At 36.7% G+C, this 26,517-nt stretch overlaps 2 protein-coding genes across 6 annotated transcripts in view; one reads left to right on the top strand and one right to left on the bottom strand.

Moving 5' to 3' along the window:
• Positions 1 to 26,517, top strand: part of IFT74 (intraflagellar transport 74) — a 128,033-nt gene that overhangs the window by 27,041 nt on the left and 74,475 nt on the right. For all 5 annotated transcript variants that reach the window (XM_025359146.1, XM_025359144.1, XM_025359145.1 and 2 more), the window contains exons 3-8: positions 894 to 1,029; positions 2,956 to 3,004; positions 6,820 to 6,918; positions 7,046 to 7,106; positions 9,978 to 10,037; positions 12,051 to 12,112. In XM_025359146.1, the coding sequence (XP_025214931.1) occupies positions 894 to 1,029; positions 2,956 to 3,004; positions 6,820 to 6,918; positions 7,046 to 7,106; positions 9,978 to 10,037; positions 12,051 to 12,112 (467 nt within the window). The remainder of the gene's footprint in view (positions 1 to 893; positions 1,030 to 2,955; positions 3,005 to 6,819; positions 6,919 to 7,045; positions 7,107 to 9,977; positions 10,038 to 12,050; positions 12,113 to 26,517) is intronic.
• Positions 19,994 to 24,276, bottom strand: LRRC19 (leucine rich repeat containing 19). The gene is made up of 4 exons (XM_025359149.1): positions 24,196 to 24,276; positions 22,386 to 22,899; positions 20,961 to 21,149; positions 19,994 to 20,500 (listed from the first exon to the last, which is right to left on the bottom strand). Exons 1-4 carry the CDS (start codon positions 24,274 to 24,276, stop codon positions 20,172 to 20,174), a joined length of 1,113 nt encoding a protein of 370 aa, XP_025214934.1. The 3' UTR covers positions 19,994 to 20,171.

Here is a 26,517-nt window from a genome sequence, read left to right as displayed (position 1 = left end):
TCTCAGACTACCAAGTAGCTGAGGCTGTTGGTACATGCCACCATGCCCAAACTTCCAGCCTTTTTTTTGTTTTAAAAAACTAGAGTTGTGAACTAGGCACAGTGACTCACACCTGTAATCCCAGCTACTTGGAGAGCTGAGGCAGAAGGATCTTTTAGGCCAGTAGTTCAAGACCAGGCTGAGTAACATAGTGAGCCCTTGTCTGTAAAACAAACAAAAATGGAGTTATAAATACTATCTTGTAAACTGCCTTTTAATTTTTATTTTATTTACTTATTTTGAGACTGAGTCTCACTCTGTTGCCCAAGCTAGAGTGCAGTGGCATGATCTCGGCTCACTGCAGCCTCGACCTCCCAGATTCAAGCGATTCTTATGGCTCAGCCTCTCAAGTAGCTGGGATTACAGACGTGTGCCACCACACCTGGATAACTTTTGTATTTTTAGTAGCAATGGGGTTTTGCCATGTTGGCCAGGCTGGTTTTGAACTCCTGACCTCACGTGATCCACCTGCCTTGGCCTCCCAAAATGCTTGGATTACAGGCGTGAGCCACCACACCCAACATAAACTGCCCTTTTTATATACTGCAACTTATTTAACCATTTTCTACTGTGGACATTTAGCTCCTTTCCAGTTTTGAGGTATTATAAATAATGTCTACATATAGAATTTAAAATTTTCATGAAATGTATTTTTAAATAGTCACAGAATGTTAAATGTTAAAGAAATATGTTAATAAATTGAACAACAGTATTTAATAATTCAGACATTTAAAAAATAAGGAAATTTTTACAAATCAAGTAGAATTTTGGTTTTTAAAAAAATTGTCTTTGCAGTTTTACGAGTACAGTGTTTTCTCCAGTTTACTAAAAATGAAATCTTGTTTGTCATTTAGATGCCACCTGGGACAGCAAGACCAGGTTCTCGTGGTGGTCCCATAGGGACTGGTGGAGTTCTGTCTTCTCAAATCAAAGTTGCCGATCGCCCTGTAACACAACAAGGTTTGACTGGAATGAAAACTGGGATGAAAGGTACCTATTTTAAGATAAGTATCACACTTGGGCCTGTGTTTTGTAAGAAATAAATAATTGTGAACAATTAAAAAATTGTAAAAGTTGAGTAATTTTGAACAGTAAGTATTACAGTGCCATTTTATTAAATCAGGATTATAGCATGTAAGAATTATTACATGCAATTATGGCATGTAGTCAGAATTATGGCATATAATTGTTATTCTTTGAATCACAAAATTATTGTGAGAGTTAAACAACAGAATGAATATGAAAATACAGTTTGAATTAGAAAGCTATATACAGATATGAGCTATTTCAGTCTTCATTTTTCTGACATGGAGCTGTAGTACAACTTGAAGAACTTTGAAATAATCTTGGAGAAAAATTCAAGATTGAAAATTAGATTTTTAGTACTATAAAATACTCTGAAATAGTTTGGATAGTTTCTGTATTAAAATGACACTTAAAATACTTGTGTATTTATGAGAAGTGGATCAAGAAATTTTTTTTCTGATGATTACTATCTGTTCTAGTACTTACGTAAGGAAATGAGGCTAACACATAGATTTATATTAAATCTCTCATGCTTCTGCATATGTCTTTAGAGAAGCATAATAATACATTATATATTATAATTTAAAATTTAGAACTGTAGTATATATAAACCAAAATATGGTAAACTCCTTATTTTTTTTTTCTTTTTATCATAGGCAGTGGTCAGTAGCCTGTGATGAGCTGTTTCAGAGTTTGTTTTCTATATTTTTGACAGATGATTTATCAGGAATGAAGATATGCTGCTAGTACAAAATTAATTATAACATATCATACATGCTACTTTCTATAATATAGTATATCATTCCTTTCAAGAGACTTAAGTTTTTTCATCTACATTCTAATAACATTTAAATCACTAAATATTAAAAATGAATTGATTATTTAGAAATGTTTGCTTAATGATTATCAGTACCATGAAAAAATATTTCAAAATTACGTAGTCATTTAATTAGCCTTTTGAAAGTGGATGCACAAAATATTTGTATGTTTAATATTATTTTAAAACATCAAGGGTAGAAACATATTAAAATTCTGCAGTAAATTTATCAAATGTTTATTTCTGTATTAATTTATCCTTCAGAACAGAACCGATATAATTTAGGATTGTTAGTTTCTACCAGTATACTTCAAAGCCTTTTATGAGAGAATTCGGAACATTACCACTCCACACAACTATCTACTGTGACTTTCATTCTTACCTCCTCTAGTGCCCCATTTCCCAGTGTAATAAGATATTACCTTTACTTCTCAGCGTAGACCTTATAGTTAATACACCTAGTTTTACCTCTCATGCTTTGCAGGGTACTTCATCTCTTACCAGGTTTGAGACATTTAACCAAGAATACTTTCTTAGTTCTACTGAAATGTAGGACCATTATTACAAAAGTCTCTGAGACAAATGATAAAAAATAATAGTCACTTTCTCATACTGAGGAATGTCTGCAATGTCCAGTATGACAGCCAGTGGTCAGAAATTTAAATTAGTTCCCCAGTAGCACTAGCCAAATTTTAAGTGCTCTGCAGTCTCGCTGTCCACTTTATTGGACAGTTTTAATTTAGAATATTTCTGTCACTGCAGAAAGTTACTTTGGACAGCTCTGTTCTAGATTCCCTTAGACTCAATTTTCATTCCATTGGCCTGTTCTGTAGAGTCTACTGTCTTAACAGCCCCACCTCTAGTCCCATCTTCGTAGTTTTAATTGAAGCTTCCTTTATGTCATGATTCTAAGATACTAATTCTCTTTTCAGATTCAGTGATTCTTCTTGATTCATTGGAGCATTCATGAAGACTGTCTTGAGAATTGTGGAGTGTAATTCTGATTGTGCTTTGGATTTGCTATTTTGGTGGCATTTCAAACTGAACACTAACACTTAAAACATTTTTTTTAGGTCCCCAGAGGCAAATTTTAGACAAATCTTATTATCTTGGGCTGCTTAGGTATGTTAAACATGTCTTTTCATCCATATGTTTTACTCGAAATATTGTGTACCTTCTGTCAAAATAGAGTATGTAACTTTAATATGAAGTTTTAGCAATGGCATTTGTTAGAATTTATTAGGTGTCTATTGATTTCTAATAATTATTTGGTATTCTAGCAATTTCTGGTTAATTTGGCTAGGCTGTAAAATAAATGTGATAGTATAATTAGCCTGAGATTTATAATTTTATGAATTTGCATGTATACGTGAGCTATATTTTCTCTCAGTTTGTTTGTGCTGCTATAATAAAATACCTGAGATTGGGTAACTAACAGGAATTTATTTCTTACTGTTTTGGAGACATGGAAGTCCAAGAGCAAGGTACCAGCAGCTTCAATGTTTGGTGGGCATCTGTTTCTCAAAGATGGTGCCATCAAGGTGTCCTCATGGCAGAAGAGTGGAAGGGCAAAAGATACCTGGCTAGTTTCCTTCAACCCTTTTATAAGGCACTAATCCCATCCATGAGGGCAGAGCTGTCATGGCCTGATTTCAACTTCCTAAAGTTCCTACCTCTTAATACTATTGCATTAGAGATTAAATTTTGATATGAATTTCAGAGAGACACAAACATTCAAACCATAGCATACTTATTTTATTTTGTTTATATTTTAGAGACAGAGCCCCACTCTGTCGCCCAGGCTGGAGTGCAGTGGCATGATCACAGCTCACTGCAACCTTGAACTCCTGGGTTCAAGTGATCCTCCTGCCTTGGCTTCCCAAAGTGCTGGGATTATAGGCACGAACTACCACCACACCTGGCCTCATAGTATTTTTTTTTTTTTTTCTTGAGACAGAGTCTTGCTCTGTGACTCAGACTGGAATGCAGTGGCGTGATCTTGGCTCACTGCAACCTCTGTCTCCTGGGTTTAAGCAATTCTCCTGCCTCAGCTTCCCGAGTAGCTGCAGTTACAGGCGTGTATGACCACACCCACCTAATTTTTTGTGTGTGTTTTTAGTAGAGGTGGCGTTTCACCATGTCAGCCAGGCTGGTCTCGGACTCCTGACCTCAAATGATCCACCCATCTCGTCCTTCTGAAGTGCTGGGATTACAGGCATGAGCCACTGTGCCTGACCCCTTGTAGCATTTTTAAAGTTCACTTTTTTCATCTGATAATATCCAAGAGTAATTTTTTTTTCTTTTTCTTTTTCTTTTTTTTTTTGAGACGGAGTCTCACTCTGTCACCCAGACTGGAGTGCAGTGGTGTGATCTCAGCTCACTGCAACCTCTGCCTTCCAGGTTTAAGCTATTCTCCTGCTTCAGCCTCCTGAGTAGCTGAGACTACAGGCATGCACCACCATGCCCGGCTAACTTTTGTATTTTTTAGTAGAGATGGGGTTTCACCATATTGGCCAGGCTGGTCTTGAACTCCTGACCTCAGGTGATCCACCTGCCTCGGCCTCCCAAAGAGCTGAAATTATAGGCATGAGCCACTGCGCCTGGCCAAGAATAATCTTTTATGTTTTTTTCAGTAATTAATCTGAAATGTGTTACTCATATCATTAAAATGTTACCAACTACATCTAATAAGAAAGGAAAAATGTGTATACTTATTTATGTTACGTTAATCAGTGCAGAGTCTTACGTAAGTATATATTTGGTCAGTTGCTACGAATATGGCCTAATTTTAATTAATTCGTAAGCTTTTTTTTTTTTTTTTTTTTGAGATGGAGTTTTGCTTTTGTCACCAGGCTGGAGTGCAATGATGGGATCTCACCTCACTGCAACTTCTGCCCCCTGGATTCAAGTGATTCTCCTGCCTCAGCCTCGTGCCTGTAATCTGCGAGTAGCTGGGATTACAGGTGCCTGCCACCACACTTGGCTAATTTTTTTTTTTTTGAGACAGAGTTTTGCTCTTGTTGCCCAGGCTGGAGTGCAATGGCATGATCTCTGGTCACCGCAACCTCTGCCTCCAGGGTTTAAGTGATTCTCCTGCCTCAGCCTCCCGAGTAGCTGGCATTACAGGTGTGCGCCACCATGCCCAGCTAATTTTGTATTTTTAGTAGAGATGGGGTTTCTCCATGTTGGTCAGGCTGGTCTCGAACTCCCAGCCTTAGGTGATCCACCCACCTCGGCTGCCCAGAGTGCTGGGATTACAGGCATGAGCACTGCACCTGGCCTAATTTTTGTGTTTTTAGTAGAGATGGGTGTTTCACCATTTTGGCCAGGCTAGTCTTGAACTCCTGACCTCGGGTAATCCACCTGCCTATGCCTTGCTTTTTTTTTTTTTTTTTTTTTTTTTTTGAGATGGAGTCTCGCTCTGTTGCCCAGGCTGGCGTGCAGTGGCACGATCTTGGCTCATTCTCCTGCCTCAGGCTCCCAAGTAGCTGGGACTACAGGCGCCAGCCACCACAGCCGAGCCTGGCCACCTACACCTTTCAAAGTTCTGGGATTACAGGTGTGAGCCACCGCACTCGGCCTCATAAACTTTTGTTATATGTCTCTGGGTATGTCTCTGGGGATGCATCTCTAAATCAATGACTTTTTCTTAATCTTACTATTTTTCCAGTTACTTGTTCTACTGTCCTATCTCCATCTTCCCATTTTACCTTATTTTCTTCTTGGCATATTATTTGTATCTTCTTTCTCTTTTATTTCTCTTTTGTTTAATCCATCCTCCCATCATGCTCTGAAAGCCCTGTTTTCTTTTATTTCTCAGCACCTGGATCCTTTTGAGTCTCAAACTCCTAGAAGGCAATAAAGAAAAGTATGGTTTTTCCCCATCTGTTCTCAAAGCTAAGAGAAGTAAGAAAGATAGTAAGGCCATCAGTTGTTTAGTATCTGTGATATTCAGCCACTTTTTAATCAAAGGAAGGAAAGGAAATATAGTTATTCCTAATGATTGCATTGCCTTTCTCCCCCAGGATTTGTGCCTCCACATCAAAGAATAGTTCTAGCTATTTGTGTAATTGGCTGTAGAGCAGTGGTTCTCAACTGGTGGTGATTTTGCCCCCAGGGAACATTTGGCAATTTCTATACATGTTTCTGATTGTCACAAATGAGGTTGGAGGAAGTTGCTACTGATGTTCAGATCCAGGATGCTGGTAAACATCGTACAGTGTACAAGATTGCTCTCAACACGAAGTACTAATCACCGACCCAGAATGTCATTAGTGCTACCGTTGATAAACTGTGCTCTAGAGGGTAGCAGCAGCTGTGATGATGACAGTTAAGCACCTACATCTGCCTATGGCATGTACTAGTTTGACCAGGCTTTCATTCTGATTCTATTTCATCTTTCTTAATGAATCTATGTCAGTTTCTCATCAGTTGAGTAGAATAGGATGGGATATACCTCATCCTTTTTTTTTTTTTTTTTTTGAGACAGAGTCTCGCTCTGTCTCCCAGGCTGGAGTGCAGTGGCACGATCTCGGCTCACTGCAGTCTCCACCTCCCAGGTTTAAGCTATTCTCCTGCCTCAGCCTCCCTAGTAGCTGGGACTACAGGCATGTGCCACGACACTCAGCTAAATTTTGTATTTTGAGTAGAGATGGGGTTTCACCATGTTGGCCAGGCTTGTCTCGAACTCCTGACCTCAAGTGATCCGCCTACCTTGGCCTCCCAAAGTGCTGGGATTACAGGCGTGAGCCACCACACCCAGCTGGGATATACCTCATTCTTAATGAAATAAGCCACCTAAACTTTTGGTATTCTTTTAGTGAATTTCACAAAACTATTTATATTATTGTTACATATTACTGAAAAGTTTAAATTTTGCTTACCTAGAGTTTTCTGGATTGAAAGTATTGCCGACCTTTTTATTTCTTTTCTAATAGAAGTAAAATAAGTGAACTTACAACAGAAGTTAATAAACTTCAGAAGGAAATAGAAATGTACAATCAAGAGAATTCAGTATATTTGTCGTATGAAAAGAGGTGAGTAATAAGTATGTAGTATTCATTCAGTGTTTTGTACTTAATACTAAATTTGTAGCTATCCATACTGTTTGTAATGTTCATTTTCTTATGTATATATTTATGAATATTTATTTTATGCTTGCAGGGCTGAGACTTTAGCTGTTGAAATAAAAGAGTTTCAAGGACAACTAGCAGACTACAACATGGTATTTTTTCTTTTCTAAGAGAATTTACTGTTAATATTTTCATTAGTTTTTACTACTGCTTTAAAAATACATTAGTAGGCAAAGGGCATGCACAGATACTTTTTGAAAGAAGATAAACATACAGCCAACAAGCATATGAAAAGAAGCTCATCATCACTGATCATTAGGGAAATGCAGATCAAAAGAGTAATGAGATACCGTCTCATGCCAATAAGAATGGCTATGACTAAAAAGTCAAAAATAACACATGCTGATGAAGTTGCAGAGAAAAGGAAATGCTTATAAACTGTTGGTGAGAGTGTAAATTAGTTCAACCACTGTGAAAGCAGTGTGGCGATTCCTCAAAAAGCTGAAAAGTTAAACTTTTATTGAGTGTTGTCATCTTGAAAATTTTTAAATTTAATTATTTAACATACAAATTGCCACCATCTCTATGTTTTACTTGAAATATTGTGTACATTCTGTCAAAATAGAGTATATAACATAAATATAGTTCTACCAAAGGTGCTTCTACCTGTGGACTTTCAGAAGAAACAGTCCCTCTGGCAGTATTGACAACTGCTCAATCCTTGGGTAATATTGGCCCCATGGAAATTTCTAGTGCCAGAATTTTCTTTTTTCTAACTTTTTAGTTGCTTTAGCAGCAGTGGTGTCTGGATTTAATGAAAAAGACAAATTTTTATCTCACTTATTAAGAAATAGTGTTACAAGAAATAAACATTCTATCATAATGGTTAGGATAAGTTATGATATACCTACTTGATATTGTTACCTTGTGCTTATCAAAAAATTTTGCTGATTGTAGTATAACTTTTTATTTTTGTTTTTGTTGTTATTATTAGTGGTGGTGATGGGTTTTGTTTGTTTTTTGTTTTGTTTTGTTTTTTGGGCTTTTTTTTTGAGACAGTCTTGCTTTGTCGCCTGAGCTGGAATGCAGTGTCTCAGTCATGGCTCCCTGCAGCCTAGACTTTCTGAGCTGAATTGATTCTCCCACCTCAGCCTCCCAAACAGCTGGGACTGCAGGCACATGCCAACACACCAGGCTAATTTTTTTGTATTTTTTATTGAGATGAGGTTTGGCCATGTTGCCCATACTTGTCTCAAACTCCTGGGCTCAAGTGATCTATCTGCCTGCCTTGGTCTCCCAGAGTGTTGGGATTACAGGCTTAAGTCATTGTACCTGGACTATTTTTGTTTTTTAATTTTTTTAGAGATAGGGTCTTGCTCTGTTGCCCTGGCTGAAGTGCAGTAGCATGATTGTAGTTCACTGCAGCCTCGAACTCCTGGGCACAAGTGATCTTCCTGCATCAGCCTCCCAAGTAGCTGGGACTACAGGTGCATGCCACCATGCCTGGCTAATTTTTATATTTTTTGGAGAGATGGGGTCTTGCTATGTTGCTCAGGATGATCTCGAACTGCTGGGCTCAAGTGACCCTCCTGCTTCAGCTTCCCAAAGTGCTGGGATTATAAGCATGAGCCATTGAACCCAGCCCTCTTGTAATTCTTAAATTTGCTGGACTATACAATTCATCACAGACATTTTGTGGAGCCCATTATTCAGTGGGATTTTCTTTAGTAAATGATGTTCTGTTTTAAATATGAGAAAAATAGTTGCTTTTCTTTTGTTGTTGTTTTTTTTTTGAGACAGAGTCTCGGTCTGTTGCTCAGGCTGGAGTGCAGTGGCGTGATCTCAGTTCACTGTAACCTCCGCCTCCTGGGTTCAAATGGTTCTCCTGCCTCAGCCTCCCAAGTAGCTGGGATTACAGGCACGCTCCCGAGTAGCTGGGATTACAGGCGCCTGGCTAATTTTTGTATTTTTAGTAGAGATGGGGTTTCACCGTGTTGGCCAGGCTGGCCTCAAACTCCTGACCTCGTGTTCTGCCCCCCTTGGCCTCCCAAAGTGCTGGGATTACAGGCGTGAGCCACCATGCCGGGCCGAGAAAAATCGTTTTTATAAGGTATGAAATGACATTAGATGAAAGGGAGTTTTAGTTATGCTGGAACAAATTAGACATATTCATATAGAAATACTAGTGTGTAAAATATGCTATTTATAGATTTAATGAGCTAATATCTGATACAGAGCAGTTAGCTGGGTATCTGACATATAGTTAGCACTCAATAAATGCTAGGTCTTATTAGCACTTATAAGTGAAAAATGTGATATACATTATACCCAAATAGTTTGTTTTTAGTAGACCTTCTGTTCACATTCTGGCTGTATCACTTCCTAATTTTGTTTTTCTGTAAAATGTGTACAATCATATCTACTTCACAGAGTAACTGTAAAAATTAAGTGAGTTAATATATATGGAATAGTGTTTGACACTAGGTAAATACCCTATGTTGGCAACTGATATCCTTGCCTAATTTTTTGAAGTAGGCTTACTACTGTTCTATCTGTGCAAGCCCTGTTGATTTTTTAAAATTATTAGATGATAAAGAACATCTTTTTACATTTTTGCTAGTGTAAATTTGTAAATCTGCTAACACTCCTCTCTCCTTGGGGGCATTGGCAGGGGAAGAGAGAGTGATAGATCTTTCCAAAACTTTTGTCTTTTCCAGACCCTTATTTATAAGCTCAGCCATCTTTTCAGAGCAGGCAAAGGGGTCTACAAGGTATAATTTGCAGGAAGAGTAGTTTATTACTGCTCATTTATCCATGTTAAAAATGTAGTTTGTTTATTGGCAAGGTACATAATACATGCTTACTTAGCTCAATATTTATCTTAAAACAGAACATATTTAAAAGTATTAATACTTAAGTTACTACTCATTATTTGTAAGACTGAATACCTATATTATTAATTATAGAGAACATGTGTAAAGACTAACAGAATGGTGTTTGTTTGTTTGTATTTTTGTTTTTAGTTGGTAGATAAACTTAATACCAACACTGAAATGGAAGAAGTAATGAATGATTACAATATGGTAAGAAAATTTATAAATATAAGCAAATTGATCTGTGTAAGTCATATCCTACAAAGCAAAACATTTATATCTAGAAAAAGTTTGATAAAACCTTAAGTGCTATAGAGATGAATATTACTCTAATTGTAAATATCGCTATTATGTATTCATTGAGCTCCCTTAGTTGCTCTTTTAAATTTTCTTGCTGTTGGTTGGCTTTCCTAAGTGGATTTTTCTTTTTTTTTTTCCTTGAGACAGAGTCTAAGTCTGTTGCCCAGGCTGGAGTGCAGTGGCACGATCTTGGCTCACTGCAAGCTCCGCCTCCCAGGTTCACGCCATTCTCCTACCTCAGCCTCCCAAGTAGCTGGGACTACAGGCGCCTGCCACCACACCCGGCTAATTTTGGTATTTTTAGTAGAGATGGAGTTTCACCATGTTAGCCAGGATGGTCTCGGTCTCCTGACCTCATGATCCACCCGCCTTGGCCTCCCAAATTGCTGGGATTACAGGCATGAGACACCGCGCCCGGCCCCTAAGTGGATGTGTAGTGACTGTCTACTGTGTTTGAACTGGTGTCACATGCAACATTAGTTAGGGAGTGCCATCTGCATTTCCTTATATATATTAGTTTACAATATTTCTGGCTTAGTTTATGCACAAATGTTGATTAATACTCAGTGTGACAAATGATAACTTTACATAGTTTTTGTCACCAGTGGATAAAAATGAATAGATATGAATCCAGACATAATATTAATTTTTGATTGGTAAATGAGAATTTGTATTTAACATGGACATATCACTGGAGACTCCAAAAAGGGGGATGGTAGGAGGGCAATAAGGGTGGAAAAATTACCTAGCGGGTACAGTGTTCATTATTTGGGTGAAGGGTTCACTAGAAGCCCAAACCTTACCGTTATATAATATATCCATGTAACAAATCTGCACATGTACCCCTGAATCTAAAATAAAACAAAAACAAATTTGTGTTCAGTGTTCTTAGATTACTTGGTAGAAAACAATAAAATATGTTGATACCTAGCTTATTTTGAATATAAGCATTTGGATGAAAATAACATACAATTTATGATTTATATGATTTGTAATTTATTTACATGAATAAAGACTATTCTATGAAGACATAGGATTTATAAAATGACTCTTCTAAATTTGGGGTTCTAAAACTATGATAATTTAGTTACTTTTACCTTTAGAACACAGAAGAATTCTCTAATTAAGAATTGTATTTCAGCTGGGTGTGGTGGCTCATGCCTGTAATCCCAGCACTTTGGGAGGTAGAGGCAGGAGGATCACTAGGTCCGAAGTTCGAGACCAGCCTGGCCAACATAGTGAAACCTCGTCTTTACTAAAAATACAAAAATTAGCCAGGTGTGGTGACGCGCGCCTGTAATCACAGCTACTCAGGAGGCTGAGGCAGGAGACCCGCTTGAACCCGGGAGGTGGAGGTTGTAGTGTGCTGAGATCATGCCACTGCATTCCAGCTTGGGTGACAGAGCAAGATTCCATCTCAAAAAAAAAAAAAAAAAAGAATTTCAATGCCAGATATAAAAAGTAAAAACCTTATGTGTTTTGTTGGTTGTTTGGGATGGGGGATCCATTTTCTAGGCTGGGTATGCACAGGTAGTTAATTAGCTATACTCAGATCCTGAATGGTTCAGGAATAAAACTTGTGGTGGTTCTAAATTTAACATATTACTAATCAAATATTTATTGAACATTCAATACCTGCTTTAAATGCTGTTTACATAAATTGAATTCACGTTGAATTTGACAGACCACTGAAGTACAACAAATATTTTTGGTATGAGATTACAATGCTTCTTAAGACTTTTTAAAAATCTGGTATTGTTTGTTAAATGAGATAATAACTATTTTTTTTTCTTAAACTTTGTAATGTGGCACTGGGATGATTATAATAATTTCTCATTTAGTTCGTAACCAAAATAACCTACAAAGAAAAAATTTGGTTTAGTATTTATTTATTACTAACTTATGTGTTAACTGTTTATCCAGCTTAAAGCTCAAAATGATCGAGAAACACAAAGTATGGATGTCATATTTACTGAAAGACAAGCGTAAGTATAGCTAATTTAAAAATCAGATTCATAAGTGAGCTTTATTAGGTAGTTTAAATTGTGATTCAGTTATTTCCTTGTAAATTTTTCTAACAATTTCCCTGTTGCCTTTTTCATTTAAAAATATTTACAACACAAATTTTGTTGCTTATGCATCTGTTATCTTCATATACCATTAAATAGCTAAATTCTGTATAAAGAATATTACTAAATAACTTACATAAATAGGATTTATGCTGCTAGGAGCTGAAAACTTATGATGGATAAGAACATCTTTATATCGACTATTTTTAGTTTTAACCTAGGCTTTTAACTAATTTGAATTGCGGTGTGTCAGCCCCAATCTACTGAAAGACACATTGTTCATTAGGAAGCTATTTACATTATTTCTTTAGCATTGATATTTAATAGTTATATTAACAATCTACGTCATATGTATAGATTATATGTGTATCTTTATATATAACCTGACTAAAGACTAAATACCAGCAGGGCGTGGTGGCTCATGCCTGTAATCCCAGCACTTTGGGAGGCTGAGGCACGTGGATCATGAGGTCAGGAGTTCAAGACCAGCCTGACCAATATGGTGAAACCCCGTCTCTACTAAAAATACAAAATTAGCTGGGCGTAGTGGTGGGCGCCTGTAATCTCAGCTGCTTGGGAGGTGGGGGCAGGAGAATCGCTTGAACCTGGGAGGCGGAGCGTGCAGTGAGCTGAGATTGTGCCACTGCACTCCAGCCTGGGCAAGAGGGCAAGACTCCGTCTCAAAAAAAAAAAAAAAAAAAGAGAGAGATTAAATACCACCTAATGCTGGAAATAAAGTGATTGTGGCAGTGGGAGTAATGCCTGCAAAGTTAATAATAGATGTGATGTAGTTAACTTCTTTATGTGTTTTGTCAGTTGTTTGGGATGGGTCCATATTTTAGGCTGGGTACGCACAGGTTTTTAACTAGGCATACTCAGATAAAATCCTGAATTATTCAAGAATAAAACTTGTGTTGGTTCAAAGTTTGTTCTAAGGTCAAAAAGTTGGTGAAGAATAGTTAATTTGGAACCAACGCAAATTTTATTCTTGATTTATTTATTCTAAGGCAACACAAACACAGACCATGAGCTATGTTGTGTAAATACACACACAAGCACATTCTCTCTCAGATATTTATTAATATTAGTCTCTTTGAGAGCAAAGACAATAATAAACCCAAATTACCATATTCAGTAACCAAAATTCAGTAACACCAAATATATTCTCTTGTTATCTCTGCATAAAACAGTAAATATTTGATGATGAATAGATGTTAAAACATACTGATAAAACATTGAAAGATAAATGTAATTCTTCTGTTGATTAAAAAGAAGACTCTCTTTTCCACTGTCTTTTTTTTTTTAATAGAGTCTTGCTGTGTTGCCCACACTGAATTGAAGTGGCATACTCATGGCTCACTGCAGCCTTGAACTCCTGGGTTCAAGTCATCTTGCCTCAGCCCTCCAAGTAGCTGAGACTACAGGTGCATGCTACTATGCCCAGCTAATTTTTTGTTTCTTGTGGAGATGGGGTCTTGTTACGTTGCTCAGGCTAGTCTCAAACTCCTGGTCTCAAGCAATCCTCCTACCTTGGCGTCCTCAAGTGTTGGGATTATAGGCGTGAGCCATTGTACCCGGCCACTGTCCATCATTTGATGCTGCTGTAAAGTGACATCTTAAAAACTCAAAACACTAGCAGTCTTTTTCCTTTTACAAGGAAAATTTTGTTCATGGTAACCAAGCTCTTCCTTGAAAACGTTCCTTTTTTGTTGTTGTTGTTATTGTTATCCTGGTTTTAATCCATTAAACAAATATTTGTCGTTTACTATATATAAGATACTGTCTTAGGTACTTCAAAGAATAAGAAATATGTAAGCTATAGGCCAGGTGTGGCAGCTCACACCTGTAATCCCAGCACTTTGGGAGGCCAAGGCAGGTGGATCATGAGGTCAGGAGATCAAGACCATCCTGGCCAACATGGTGAAACCACTTCCCTCCCAAAAGTACAGAAATCAGCTGGATGTGGTGGCACTTGCCTGTAGTCCCAGCTACTCGGGAGGCTGAGGCAGGAGAATCGCTTGAACCCGGGAGGCAGAGGTTGCAGTGAGCTGAGATCATGCCACTGCACTCCAGCCTGGCGACAGAGCAAGACTCTGTCTCAAAAAAAAAAAAAAAAAAGAAATATATAAGCTGTAATCCCCTGAAGGCTTTAAAGAGTTTAGAACATTGAAGTTCTCATTTATTTCATAATTTATCTCAAAGTTACAAAATATGAGGTCAGGTTTTAAAATTATATTTACATATTTTACAGATATTTCATCTAACAACATAATTTCAAGAGCAAAAGTTTAAGAATGTCATAGATTTTTGTATCTATTTGGTTTTTTTGATTACGGAAAATCTTCAAACATGGTAATCTGTCCTGAAGATGCATCCAAACCATTTACAACTCTAGCGGTAATTTTAATTGAGGCTGAATGAAATTGGTTCTCTTGTCTATTTTAAGCAGAAATTGAAATTAAGAACAAAAATCGGCCAGCTGCAGTGGCTCATGCCTGTAATCCCAGCACTTTGGGAGGCCAAGGCAGGTGGATCACCTCGGGTCAGGGGTTCAAGACCAGCCTGGCCAACATGGCAAAACCCCGTCTCTACTAAAAATACAAAAAGTAGCTGGGTGAGGTGGCAGGTGCCTGTAATCCCAGCTACTCAGGAGGCTGAGGCATGAGAATCACTTGAACCTGGGAGGCGGAGGTTGCAGTGAGCTGAGATTACGCCACTATACTCCAGCCTAGGCAACAGAGCGAGACTCTGCCTTAAAAACAAAAACAAAAACAAAAACAAAAATTATTGTTATGAAGTTTGCTTTCTTTTTTTAAATTACACTTTTAAGTTCTAGGGTACATGTGCACAGTGTGCAGATTTGTTACATATGTATACATGTGCCATGTTGGTGTGCTGCACCCACTGACTCGTCATTTACATTAGGTATATCTCCTAATGCTGTCCCTCCCTGCTCCACCCACTCCACGACAGGCCCCAGTGTGTGATATTCCCCAACCTGTGTCTAAGTGTTTTCATTGTTCAGTTCCCACCTATGAGTGAGAACATGCGGTGTTTGGTTTTCTGTCCTTGCTATAGTTTGCTCAGAATGATGGTTTCCGGCTTCATTCATGTCCCTACAAAGGATATGAACTCATCCTTTTTTATAGCTGCATAGTATTCCCTGGTGTATATGTGCCACATTTTCTTAATCCAGTCTATCATTGATGTGCATTTGGGTTGGTTCCAAGTCTTTGCTATTGTGAATAGTGCCACAATAAACATACGTGTACATGTGCCTTTATAGCAGCATGATTTATATTCCTTTGGGTGTATACCCAGTAATGGGATTGCTAGGTTAAATGGTATTTCTAGTTCTAGATCCTTGAGGAATTGCCACACTGTCTTCCACAACTAGTTTGCAGTCCCACCAGCAGTGTAAAAGTGTTCCTATTTCTCCACATCCTCACCAGCATCTGTTGTTTTCTGACTTTTTAATGATCGCCATTCTAGCTGTTGTGACATGGTATCTCATTGTGGTTTTGATTTACATTTCTCTGATGGTGAGTGATGATGAGCATTTTTTCATGTGTCTGTTGGCTGCATAAATGTCTTCTTTTGAGAAGTGTCTGCTCATATCCTTTGCCCACTTTGTGATGGGATTGTTTGATTTTTTTCTTGTAAATTTGTTTAAGTTCTTTGTAGATTCTGGATATTAGCCCTTTGTCAGATGGGTAGATTGTAAAAGTTTTCTCCCGTTCTGTAGATTACCTGTTCATTCTGATGGTAGTTTTTTTTGCTGTGCAGAAGCTCTTTAGTTTAATTAGATCCCATTTGTCAGTTTTGGCTTTTGTTGCCATTGCTTTTGGTGTTTTGCCCATGCCTATGTCCTGAATGGTATGGCCTAGGTTTTCTTCTAGGGTTTTCATGGTTTTAGGTCTAACATTTAAGTCTTTAATCCATCTTGAATTAATTTTTATATAAGGTGTAAGGAAGGGATCCAGTTTCAGCTTTCTACATATGGCTAGCCAGTTTTCCCAGCACCATTTATTAAATAGGGGATCCCTTCCCTATTTCTTGTTTTTGTCAGGTTTGTCAAAGATCAGATGGTTGTAGATGTGTGGTATTATTTCTGAGGGCTCTGTTCTGTTCCATTGGTCTATATCTCTGTTTTGGTACCAGTACCATGCTGTTTTGGTTACTGTAGCCTTGTAGTATAGTTTAAAGTCAGGTAGCGTGATGCCTCCAGCTTTGTTCTTTTGACTTAGGATTGTCTTGGCAATGTGGGCTTTTTTTTGTTTCCATATGAACTTTACAGTAGTTTTTTCCAATTCTGTGAAGAAAGTCATTGGTAACTTGATGGGGATGGCATTGAATTTATAAATTACCTTGGGCAGTATGGCCATTTTCACAATATTGATTCTTCCTATTCATGAGCATGGCATGTTTTTCCATTTGTTTGTGTCCTCTTTTCTTTCATTGAGCAGTGATTTGTAGTTCTCCTTGAAGAGGTCCTTCACATCTGTTGTAAGTTGGATTCCTAGGTATTTTATTCTCTTTGAAGCAATTGTGAATGGGAGTTCACTCATGATTTGACTCTCTGTTTGCATGTTACTGGTGTATAAGAATGCTTGTGATTTTTACACATTGATTTTGTATCCTGAGACTTTGCTGAAGTTGCTTATCAGCTTAAGGAGATTTTGGGCTGAGACAATGGGGTTTTCTAAATATACAATCATGTCATCTGCAAACAGGGACAATTTGATGAAGTTTACTTTTATATACAGCAGTAGAATAGATTTATTTCTTGTGTTAACCAGATGGCCAACATCTCAATAACACAAAGATCTATCTTGAGTCTATACATTCAGAGTGAACAAGAAATGCCATACCTTGAGAAGGCAGGTGTAAAAGCTTCTGTTTTCATTCTTTTCTCTTTCAGTACAACCATTTAGTGTGGTCTGACCATGTGGTTTATTATGGAAAACACATCCATAAAAAGTTGGTTATAATAAACAGCCTCAATATATTACTACAACAATATGTAAGACACCTGGATTTAATTCAGTTTCACAGGCTTGCTTGAACTAATGATTCTCTTCTAATCCTGTACTTTCCAGTTTGGTATTAGTCAAGATCAGTTGTCCTATAAAAATATAGGTAATTATAATTTTATACCCATTTATTTTTCTTTGTTTAGTCAGCTGTTTATTGAATACCCCATATTCAATAGAGGCTCTTGAATATAAAAGCTTAAGTGTAGTCTTTACTCATTTGTAGTTATATTTCATTTTGCTACATTTCTCAAATACAAATATTTGCATCTTATAATTAGGAAATAATTTGGCAGAGTGGTACATTATTTAGAAAAAGATATTTTATGTTTCTATAATCACCTCATAATTGATATTTAAAACAAAGTATAATTGATATATAAAGAAACATTAGCCATAATATACTTATATCCTTTGTTGAGAACATGTTTCTGTAAACACAAGCAAATATGTATTATAAATTAGTAAGTTCTTCTATTTTACAGGTATATCATCCTAGATAGTTTTTATTTTCTCTCAGTAGACATTTGCATTGAATTTACTAATTATGTAACTTTTTTTTTTTTTTTTTAATTTTTGAGAAGGATTCTGGCTTTGTCACCAGGCTGGAGTGCAGTGGTGCAACCTCAGCTCACTGCAACCTCCGCCTCCCAGGTTCAAGTGATTCTCGTGCCTCAGCCTCCTGAGTAGCTGGGATTACAGGCACCTGCCACCTCACCTGCCACCTCACCCAGACGGGGTGAAATGCTGTCTCTACTAAAAATACAGAAATTAGCCAGGTGTGGTGGTGTGCGCCTGTACACCCAGCTACTTGGAAGGATGAGTCAGAAGAATCGTTTGAACCCAGGAGGCAGAGGTTGCAGTGAGCTGGGGTTTCACCATGTTGGCCAGGATGGTCTCAATCTCTTGACCTCGTGATCCACCTGCCTCGGCCTCCCAAAGTGCTGGGATTACAGGTGTGAGCCACTGCGTCCGGCCGTAACTTTTAAAATGACTATTCTGTAGATTATGACATAGATCTATTTTATTTTAGTTTCTTTTTTCTAAGGAATTGTCAAGTACATACAAATTTGTAAAACTTTATTATATACATAAACAATTTGAACATACACAGAAATAGCATACTATACCATACACAACATACATAAAAATAGCATATTATATCCTTATGTACTCAGCCCCCAGCTTCTTCAGCTCATATTTGACCTTGCTCTATCCATACCTCTGGCCACTTTTCCATTCCATGTGTTGTAATGAAGAAAATACCAGAAATATTATTTCATCCATAAATATATTTCAGTGTTTCAGAGATATACTTATTTGTAAAAGACATAAATTCTTAATTTCTCGTCATATGAAGGTAAAAATTATAGATTGTGCTACAGTTTTTAATGTACTGTTTGCATTGATAAATTTTTAATTATGATTGTAGCCAATTGATTACAAGGAATTGGCAAATAATTATCTTTAGACCCTTCCTATTACAGTCTATAGGCCAGTGTTTTCCAAACTATGTTCTTTGGATTGTTGTTGAACTACGAGCTCTTAGTAGATGTAACTCAAAGAATGGGTTTTGTTGTCAAGTAAGTTCGAGAAATTTTTAATACTTTGCTCTTGAATAATCAGAGAGCCGTAAATTTAGCTTAGTAAAGTTTTTCATAAATCCTATTGTAAAGAATCTTGGCCAGGCACAGTGGTCCACGCCTGTAATCCCAGCACTTTAGGAGGTCTAGGTGGGCAGATCACGAGATAATGAGTTGGAGACCAGCCTGGCCAATATGGTGAAACCCCATCTCTACTAAAAATACAGAAATTAGCCAGGCATGGTGGTGTGCACCTGTACTCCCAGCTACTCGGGAGGCTGAGTCAGAAGAATCGCTTGAACCCAGGAGGCGGAGGTTGCAGTGAGCCAAGATAGCACCATTGCACTCCAGCCTGGCGGCAGTGCCACATTCTGTCTCCAAAAAAAAATAAATAAATAAATAAAAAGAATCTTGTTTCACTTTGTTTAAACCTAGTTTTTCCTATAGTAATTTGACCATGTACCTTTTTCTTCTCCTGTAAATACTTGTGAATGTCTCTCTGGAAATTAGTATTTTGGGAAAACAATTTGGGAAACATTGCTGTATCTACTGAATAGATAGAAACAGCTGTCTGTGGACCACATGAAGATTCCTCAGTCCCAGCACAGATCAATTTGAATAAAAATCTCCCAGAGAGAGGTAGAAATATGTATTTTTAAAACAAGATTTATAGATTATTGTGATGCCCACTTTGTAAGCCACCATGATATTCAACTGTAGTGATCCTGCATTATGGTGACAGCCTTTCTTTATAACCAGAATCAGTAATGACTTATTAGGGATTATGCCTGAACATTGTGCTTGTGCTTTAAATTGCTATAAAATTTTAAGGAAATTTATTATGCTATTTCAGGAAGCATTTTGAAAAAATATTTTCCAACTCTATGAATTTATTCTGTGAGCATAAAATCAATCTTGTATTATTTAAGCTATCTGTTGCTCACTTTGACTTACCGTATATTAATAAATCCCAAACTTTTATTTCTTTACTGATTGAAACTTTAGTATAATTTAATACATATTATGTCAATTATCTGTGTTAATATGAGAATCCATTCATTTTAATTAATGAATAATTTAGGCGTTTTTACTAGTCTGTATGGTCACCCAAACGCTGCTAAGAATAGGAGTGCTAGTATTGTAAACTATGTAACTGTCAGCTACCAGGGAGTGTCAGTTATTGTATTTGGACCTGCTTGCTCAATACAATGCAAAGAACATAATTTTATGATATTCATGTACGTTGTCATTAATATGAATGTCTGCTAGCTGTATTTTGGTATATCACATAGCAAAATCTCCATATCTAAACTGTGAGTGAGCTGATAACTTTGTTTAAAAAGCAAACTTTGAAAGAAATTAATTTTCTTCACGTAATTCATGGATATCTATATATTTGTCTTCAATAAATCCATCATCGTCTACCACAAATGAATGTAATTGTTCAAATATTACTGTAGTTTCTTCAGAGTTTGTTTCTGGTATCTGTGAAAGAGAACTTGGATTTCCAGTAAAACTATCTTCATAGGTTTCTGCTTCATGCTCTTCCAGGCGATGATGATTATAACTAAGCAGAATATTGTACCATATTGGGCATTTGATAGCAATAAAAATGAGAAGTGAAGTTGTCAGTGCAGTGACAACAACACCAACAAGAAAAGCCCAGCTTTTTCCAAGAGGTATATGTTCTTTAATGGAATACCGAGAGAGAAGAGAGAAAGAAAATTTGTTAAGTTGGCAAAATAATCATAATTATATATCCTAATTCTCCTCAATATTGGTATTAGAAATAAACATACATTGTAGTTTTCTTTAGACAAATTTTGTGTGGTGGAAGAATTCTCTTTTTTCAAAACAGCTATTGCCATTTTGTTACCTTTTTACCTAAGACCATTATTGATTTATACTCGTTGAGATTTGTGACTAGACTAGTTAAAACAAAGGCTCAGAGAAGTTAAATAATTTGCACAATGGCATTTGGCTTGTAACTAGCAGAACCTAGGTTGGAAGACCAATATTTTGTAAATCTTTAGTTGGATGAGGAATCTTTCTTTTATATTTTTATAGAAATTTAAAATAAAGATAACTACTTCAGTTTATTTAGTATGATACATTCAGCAGTGTTAATATTAAGAACTGGTACATTACCTGAATTTCTTGTTAAGTTGTTCAAAGAGCTATTAAATGTTGAATTGCTGATGGGCTGAAAATGAATATAAAGATCTTCAGTTACTGGTGAAGGAAGTTTTGAGTGGCATTCAGCCTTAGGAGGTACTGTTTTAATATTGTAGCTCTTCAGGCTGTTGGGGTAGCTACACATGGTGATGTTCTCATTTTCTAGTAAATCAGAAATAATAAGATTTAGAATAGAGAAAAATAACCGTTAACAACATTTTAATAGTTAACAACATTTTATAATTGTTTTATCTAGAATTTTTGACATATCTGTCATTCTTAAAGGCATTATAAGAAATTCCTGTTGTATTTGTCTAGCAGCACAGTGAAAGGATAATGCACATTTCTGTTTATTATTTTATAAATACAGCTTAAATGCAGTATCTGTTTATTATTTAGTTTATCTGTATTAGTGTAGATTGTATTATTAATATTGTGGTTACATGGTTACAATCTGGATCTCAGGCACAGTATTTGCAGTTAAAATAGGTCACTTGTTTTCACTTAGTCTAGGAAGCACTGTTAAAAAATTACTCTTACATATTGACTTTGCTAACAATACACGAAGTGACGTTATCATCTTACATATATAGAACATTTACATTTCTGGCTGGGCACGGAGGCTCACACCTGTAATCCCAGCACTTTGGGAGGCCAAGGCGGATGGAGCGCCTGAGGTCGGGAGTTCGAGATCAGCCTGACAAACATGGAGGAATCCCATCTTTACTAAAAATACAAAAAATTAGCCAGGCATGGTGGCGCATGACTGTACTCCCAGCTACTCAGGAGGCTGAGGCAGGAGAATTGCTTGAACCTGGGAGGTGGAGGTTGTGGTGAGCTGAGATCGCGCCAATGCACTCTAGCCTGGGCAACAAGAACAAAACTCTGTCTCAAAAAAAAAAAAAAAAATTCTTAATTTTTCCCCCTGGTAATGGGAAAGGAGAGCATCTATGCAGCTGTTACTTTTTAGTGTTTCTTCCTGTTTTGCTTAAACAGAAATTGTTTCCCTTTTTTTTTTTTTCTGAGACAGAGTCTCACTCTGTTGTCCAGGCTAGAAAGCAGTGGCACGATCTTGGCTTGCTGCAATGTCGCCTCCCAGATTCAAGTGATTCTCCTGCCTCAGCCTCTTGAGTACCTGGTACTACAGGCATGTGCCACCACACCCAGCTAATTTTTGTATTTTCAGTAGGGATGAGGTTTCGCCATGTTGGCCAGGCTGGTCTCGAACTCCTGACCTCAGGTGATCCGCCTGCCTTGGCCTCCCAAAGTGATGCGATTACAGGTGTGAGCCACTGCGCCTGGCTGCTTCCTTTTCTTTAAAACATGATATTAGAAATTTTTCTGTGGTGGAACATTGAGTTAATCACATGTTGGTTTTGCTTAATTATGATAGCTTACCTAACGTCACATTTGATGTGTTCAACCAGTTCTGCAAATTAAATAGACTGCAAGAGCAGTTCCATAGGTTTCCATATAAAGTTATTAATTCCAGATGAAATAGTGGTGGTACATCCAAATAGCTAATCAAATTGCCTTGCAGATTCAGAAGTTTTAGGTCTCTTAGAGGCACAAATATATCAGCATTCAGTTGTTCTATTTTGTTTTGGCAGAGATGTAACTGTTTTAGTTTATTTAAGCCTAAAAATGCACCCTGTTGAATTACATAGATGGAGTTTCTACAGATATTTAAAATTTCTAGACTGGAGAGGTTATCAAAACTGTTATTATGTAAGACAGTAACATTGTTCTCAATCAAGTAGAGCTCTGTGAGTAAAAAGTATGTCTGTAGAACTCTTGTGTCTGTACCATTAAGAGTAATTTGGTTATAACTGAGATCAAGTATAGTAACATCTTTCTTGATATCTGCTGGAATCAAGGAATAATTTTTTTCAGTGAAATTACATTGGACTTCCTAGAAAAAGAAAAAAAAAAGAAATGCATTAATCAGAAAAACGTATCAATAGAATTTCCTCAAATTTCATATTTCAGCACTTAGACATTAGAAGGAAATTACTTTGGGAAAAAAACCTACTATCTAATCTTTGGTGTTATAGTAGAGCAAATCTTTTTCTTTTCTGGGATGAAATACTAAAAATTAAGGATATTCTGATACATACAATTGAACAAAGAGATTCCAATTTGTTATATGGGTATTTTCCAACTGTTATTACATGATCATTACAGAAAGTAATGCTATTGGTATATTCCCATTTACATATGTGGAAATATATGGTAAATAATAATTCTGTTAACATTTGATATTCCAGTGTGCACGATTGCTTTATAGTGAGGAAATTATTTTAAACTATATGTGTTTTTAAAATCAGCAGAGCTAACGACATTATACCTAGGGCTGTTAAATAATTAATAAATAGGCTGGGCATGGTGGCTCATGCCTGTAATCCCAGCACTTTTGGAGGCCCAGGTAGGCAGGTCATCTGAGGTCAGGAGTTCAAGACCAGCCTGTAATCCCAGGCTGTAATCCCATGCCTGTAATCCCAGCTGCTTGGGAGGCTGAGGCACGAAAATTGCTTGAACCCAGGAAGCAGAGGTTGCAGTAAGCTGAGATCATGCCATTATACTCCAGCCTGGGCAACAGAGCGAGTCTCCGTCTCAAAAGCAATCAATAAATGTCAATATATAGCTCTCTGGGTTTAACAGTTCAAAGTTTGGTGTTTTAAAAGGAAATATTTATCTTATATCAGAAATGGAGCCGTGTATTGAATTTAAAGAGCCACACAATCTGAAATACTTCCTTTATGTGGATATAGATGGAAAGAAAGAAATAGTTCTGGTTTTTACTGAATAGTAAACTAAGAATAAATAGAACTAAGAATAGTTCTTGTTTATTACTGTTTTTGCAGTTAGATTTTTTCACCAATAACAATTCAATAGCAGTTTCCCTCATAAATACGTGATTTTTTTAAAAAAAGTTTCCTACATTTTAAACAAGATTTTAGTCTTGAAACTAATTTCTGATTTTATAGTGAAAATTTTCAGATCTCTCCCTTTAATCAACTTTTAAAGAACTCAGTTTTTAAAAATGAAGGCTGCTTTTGTCAAATTGGAATTTGGATATACACAGCTAAGTAAACAATTTTAGTAGGTCAGATTTTCTTTGCTTTTTTATTGCCCTTTGATATTTTACTAAATATACAGAAAATGTACCTTTGAAAATATTTTTACTATTTTGATTGTAAAAACTTACTCTTTTAGAAGACTGGATTTTGTCTGATAATAATACCATGGAGAGAGGCCAAAAGAGGATTGTGATGCCTGTGACTTTCATGTTGCAGACCTGATAGAAAAGAGAGTATTTTTATTTTGATGGTAAACTAGAACTTTAGAGATTTTAAGGACATTTTTATTTTTTGCCCTTTTGAATCTGTTTATTCTTTTTTTTTTTTTTTTTTTTTTTTTTTTCAACCAGGGTCTCACTCTGTCACCCAGACCTGGTGGCATGGTCACAGCTCACTGCAACATTGATCTCCCAGGCTTAAGCAGCCCTCCCAACTCAGCTTCCTAAGTAGCTGAAACACAGGCATGCGCTACCATGCCTGGCTAATTTTTACAATTTTTGGAGAGATGGCGTCACCGTGTGTTACTCAGCCTGGTCTCAAACTCCTGGGTGCGAGCCATTTCACCCCAGGCACTGACGTAGCCTTGAAAAGTGCAGGGATTATAGATATGAGCCACTTATCCTGGCCTTTCAAATCTGCTTTTTCTCGAAACACATAAAATGTGAAACAAGTGCACAGCCATTCACCATCCTTGGACTCTGATCTTAACAAACTAGAAAGCCCCTTTGAAGAATGACAGACTTATTTTTATTTTTTCTTTTTAGAGAGAATTAATATCTTTAATATCTTTAAGGGTGTCTCATTAGTTTCTAGATATGACGAATGGAGCTTTAAAGCAATTTAAGTGGTTGTAAACTTTAAAAACTTAATATATAAGTGCACAAAAGAAATTCAGGAAAATATATATTTATGCATAAGTATATGCTTATATTGATGGTCTTGATTTTTTCAATTTTAGGCATTATCTATTGGTATTAACCTTGACTTAAAACTGTGGGAGATGAGAATCTTTAGCACTCTTTTTCCCCCCCATGGTAATTTTTAAAAATTTTATTGAGGCATAATAGATATACATAGTTTTGGGGTACATGTGATAATGTAGTGCATTCATATAATTTTAAAAAATCAAATTAATGTACTTGGGGTATCCATCATGTTAAATATTTTTCTTTTTTTTATACTGGAAACATTCAAATACTCTTTTAGCTATTTTTAAATGTACAGTAAATTAGAGGAGAGGGAGAGCATCAGAGAATAGTTAATGAATGCTGGGCTTAATACCTAGGTGACGGGTTGATCTGTGCAGCAAACCAACATGGCACACATTTACCTATGTAACAAACCTGCACATGTACCCCGGAACTTAAAAATAAAAGTTGAAGGAAAAACATAATTGTAAACTATAATTACCCTACTGATCTAACACTAGGCCTTCTTTTTTAAGTAAACTGTATGTTCGTATGCATTAATAAACTTCTCTGCATTCCTCCCTCCCCACCACCCTTTCCAGCCTCTGGTAACCACCAGTCTACTCTTAATCTGTATGAGATCCACTTTTTTAGCTCCCACATGCAGGTGAGAATGTGCGATATTTGTCTTTCTGTGCTTGGCTTAATTCACTTAACATAATGACCTCTGGTTGCATTTATGTTGCCGCAAATGACAGGATTTCATCTTTTTTATGGCTGAATAATAGTCCCTTGTATATATATGCTACATTTTTTTAATCTATTCATCTGTTGATGGGCACTTAGGTTGATTCCATAGTTTTGCTCTTGTGAATAGTCCTGCAATAAATGTGGGAGTGCAGCTATCTCTTTAATATAATCATCTCTTTTTTAAAAATGTATATCCAGTGGAATTACTGCATCAAATATAAATGTGTTATATTTTTAATTTTTTGAGGAACCTTCATAGTGTTCTCCAGAGTGGCTATACTAATTTACATTCCCAAGAGTGTATGAGGGTTCCCCTTTCTCCACATCCTCATCAGCATCCGTTATTGCCTGTCTTATTGATAGAAGCTACTTTATTGGGGGTGAGATTATATCTCATTGTAGTTTTGATTTGCATTTCCCTGAATGATTACTGATGTTGAGCATTTTTTCCACATACTTGTTTGCCTTTTGTATGTTTTTTGAGAAATGTCTATTCAATTCTTTTGCCATGTTTACTTGGATTATTTGTTTTTTATTGGTTTGTTTTTGGCTAGTGAGGTGTTTGAGCTGCTTATATCTTCTGATTATTAACCCCTTGTTAGATGGGTGGTTTGCAAATATTTTCTCTCATTCTGTAGGTTGTCTGTTCACTTTGTTGACCATTTTCTTTGCTGTACAAAAGGTTTTTTGCTTGGCGAAACCCCATTTGTACATTTTTGCTTTGGTTTCCTGTGCTTTTGAGGCCTTACAGATACAAAAAAACCTTTGTCCAGACCAGTGTTCTAGAGCAAT

Source organism: Theropithecus gelada, chromosome 15 (assembly GCF_003255815.1).
Source record: "Theropithecus gelada isolate Dixy chromosome 15, Tgel_1.0, whole genome shotgun sequence".
Classification (NCBI taxonomy): domain Eukaryota; kingdom Metazoa; phylum Chordata; class Mammalia; order Primates; family Cercopithecidae; genus Theropithecus; species Theropithecus gelada.
The sequence above is the reverse complement of the archived record's forward strand: the minus strand, read 5'-3'. Positions and strand labels throughout refer to the sequence as shown.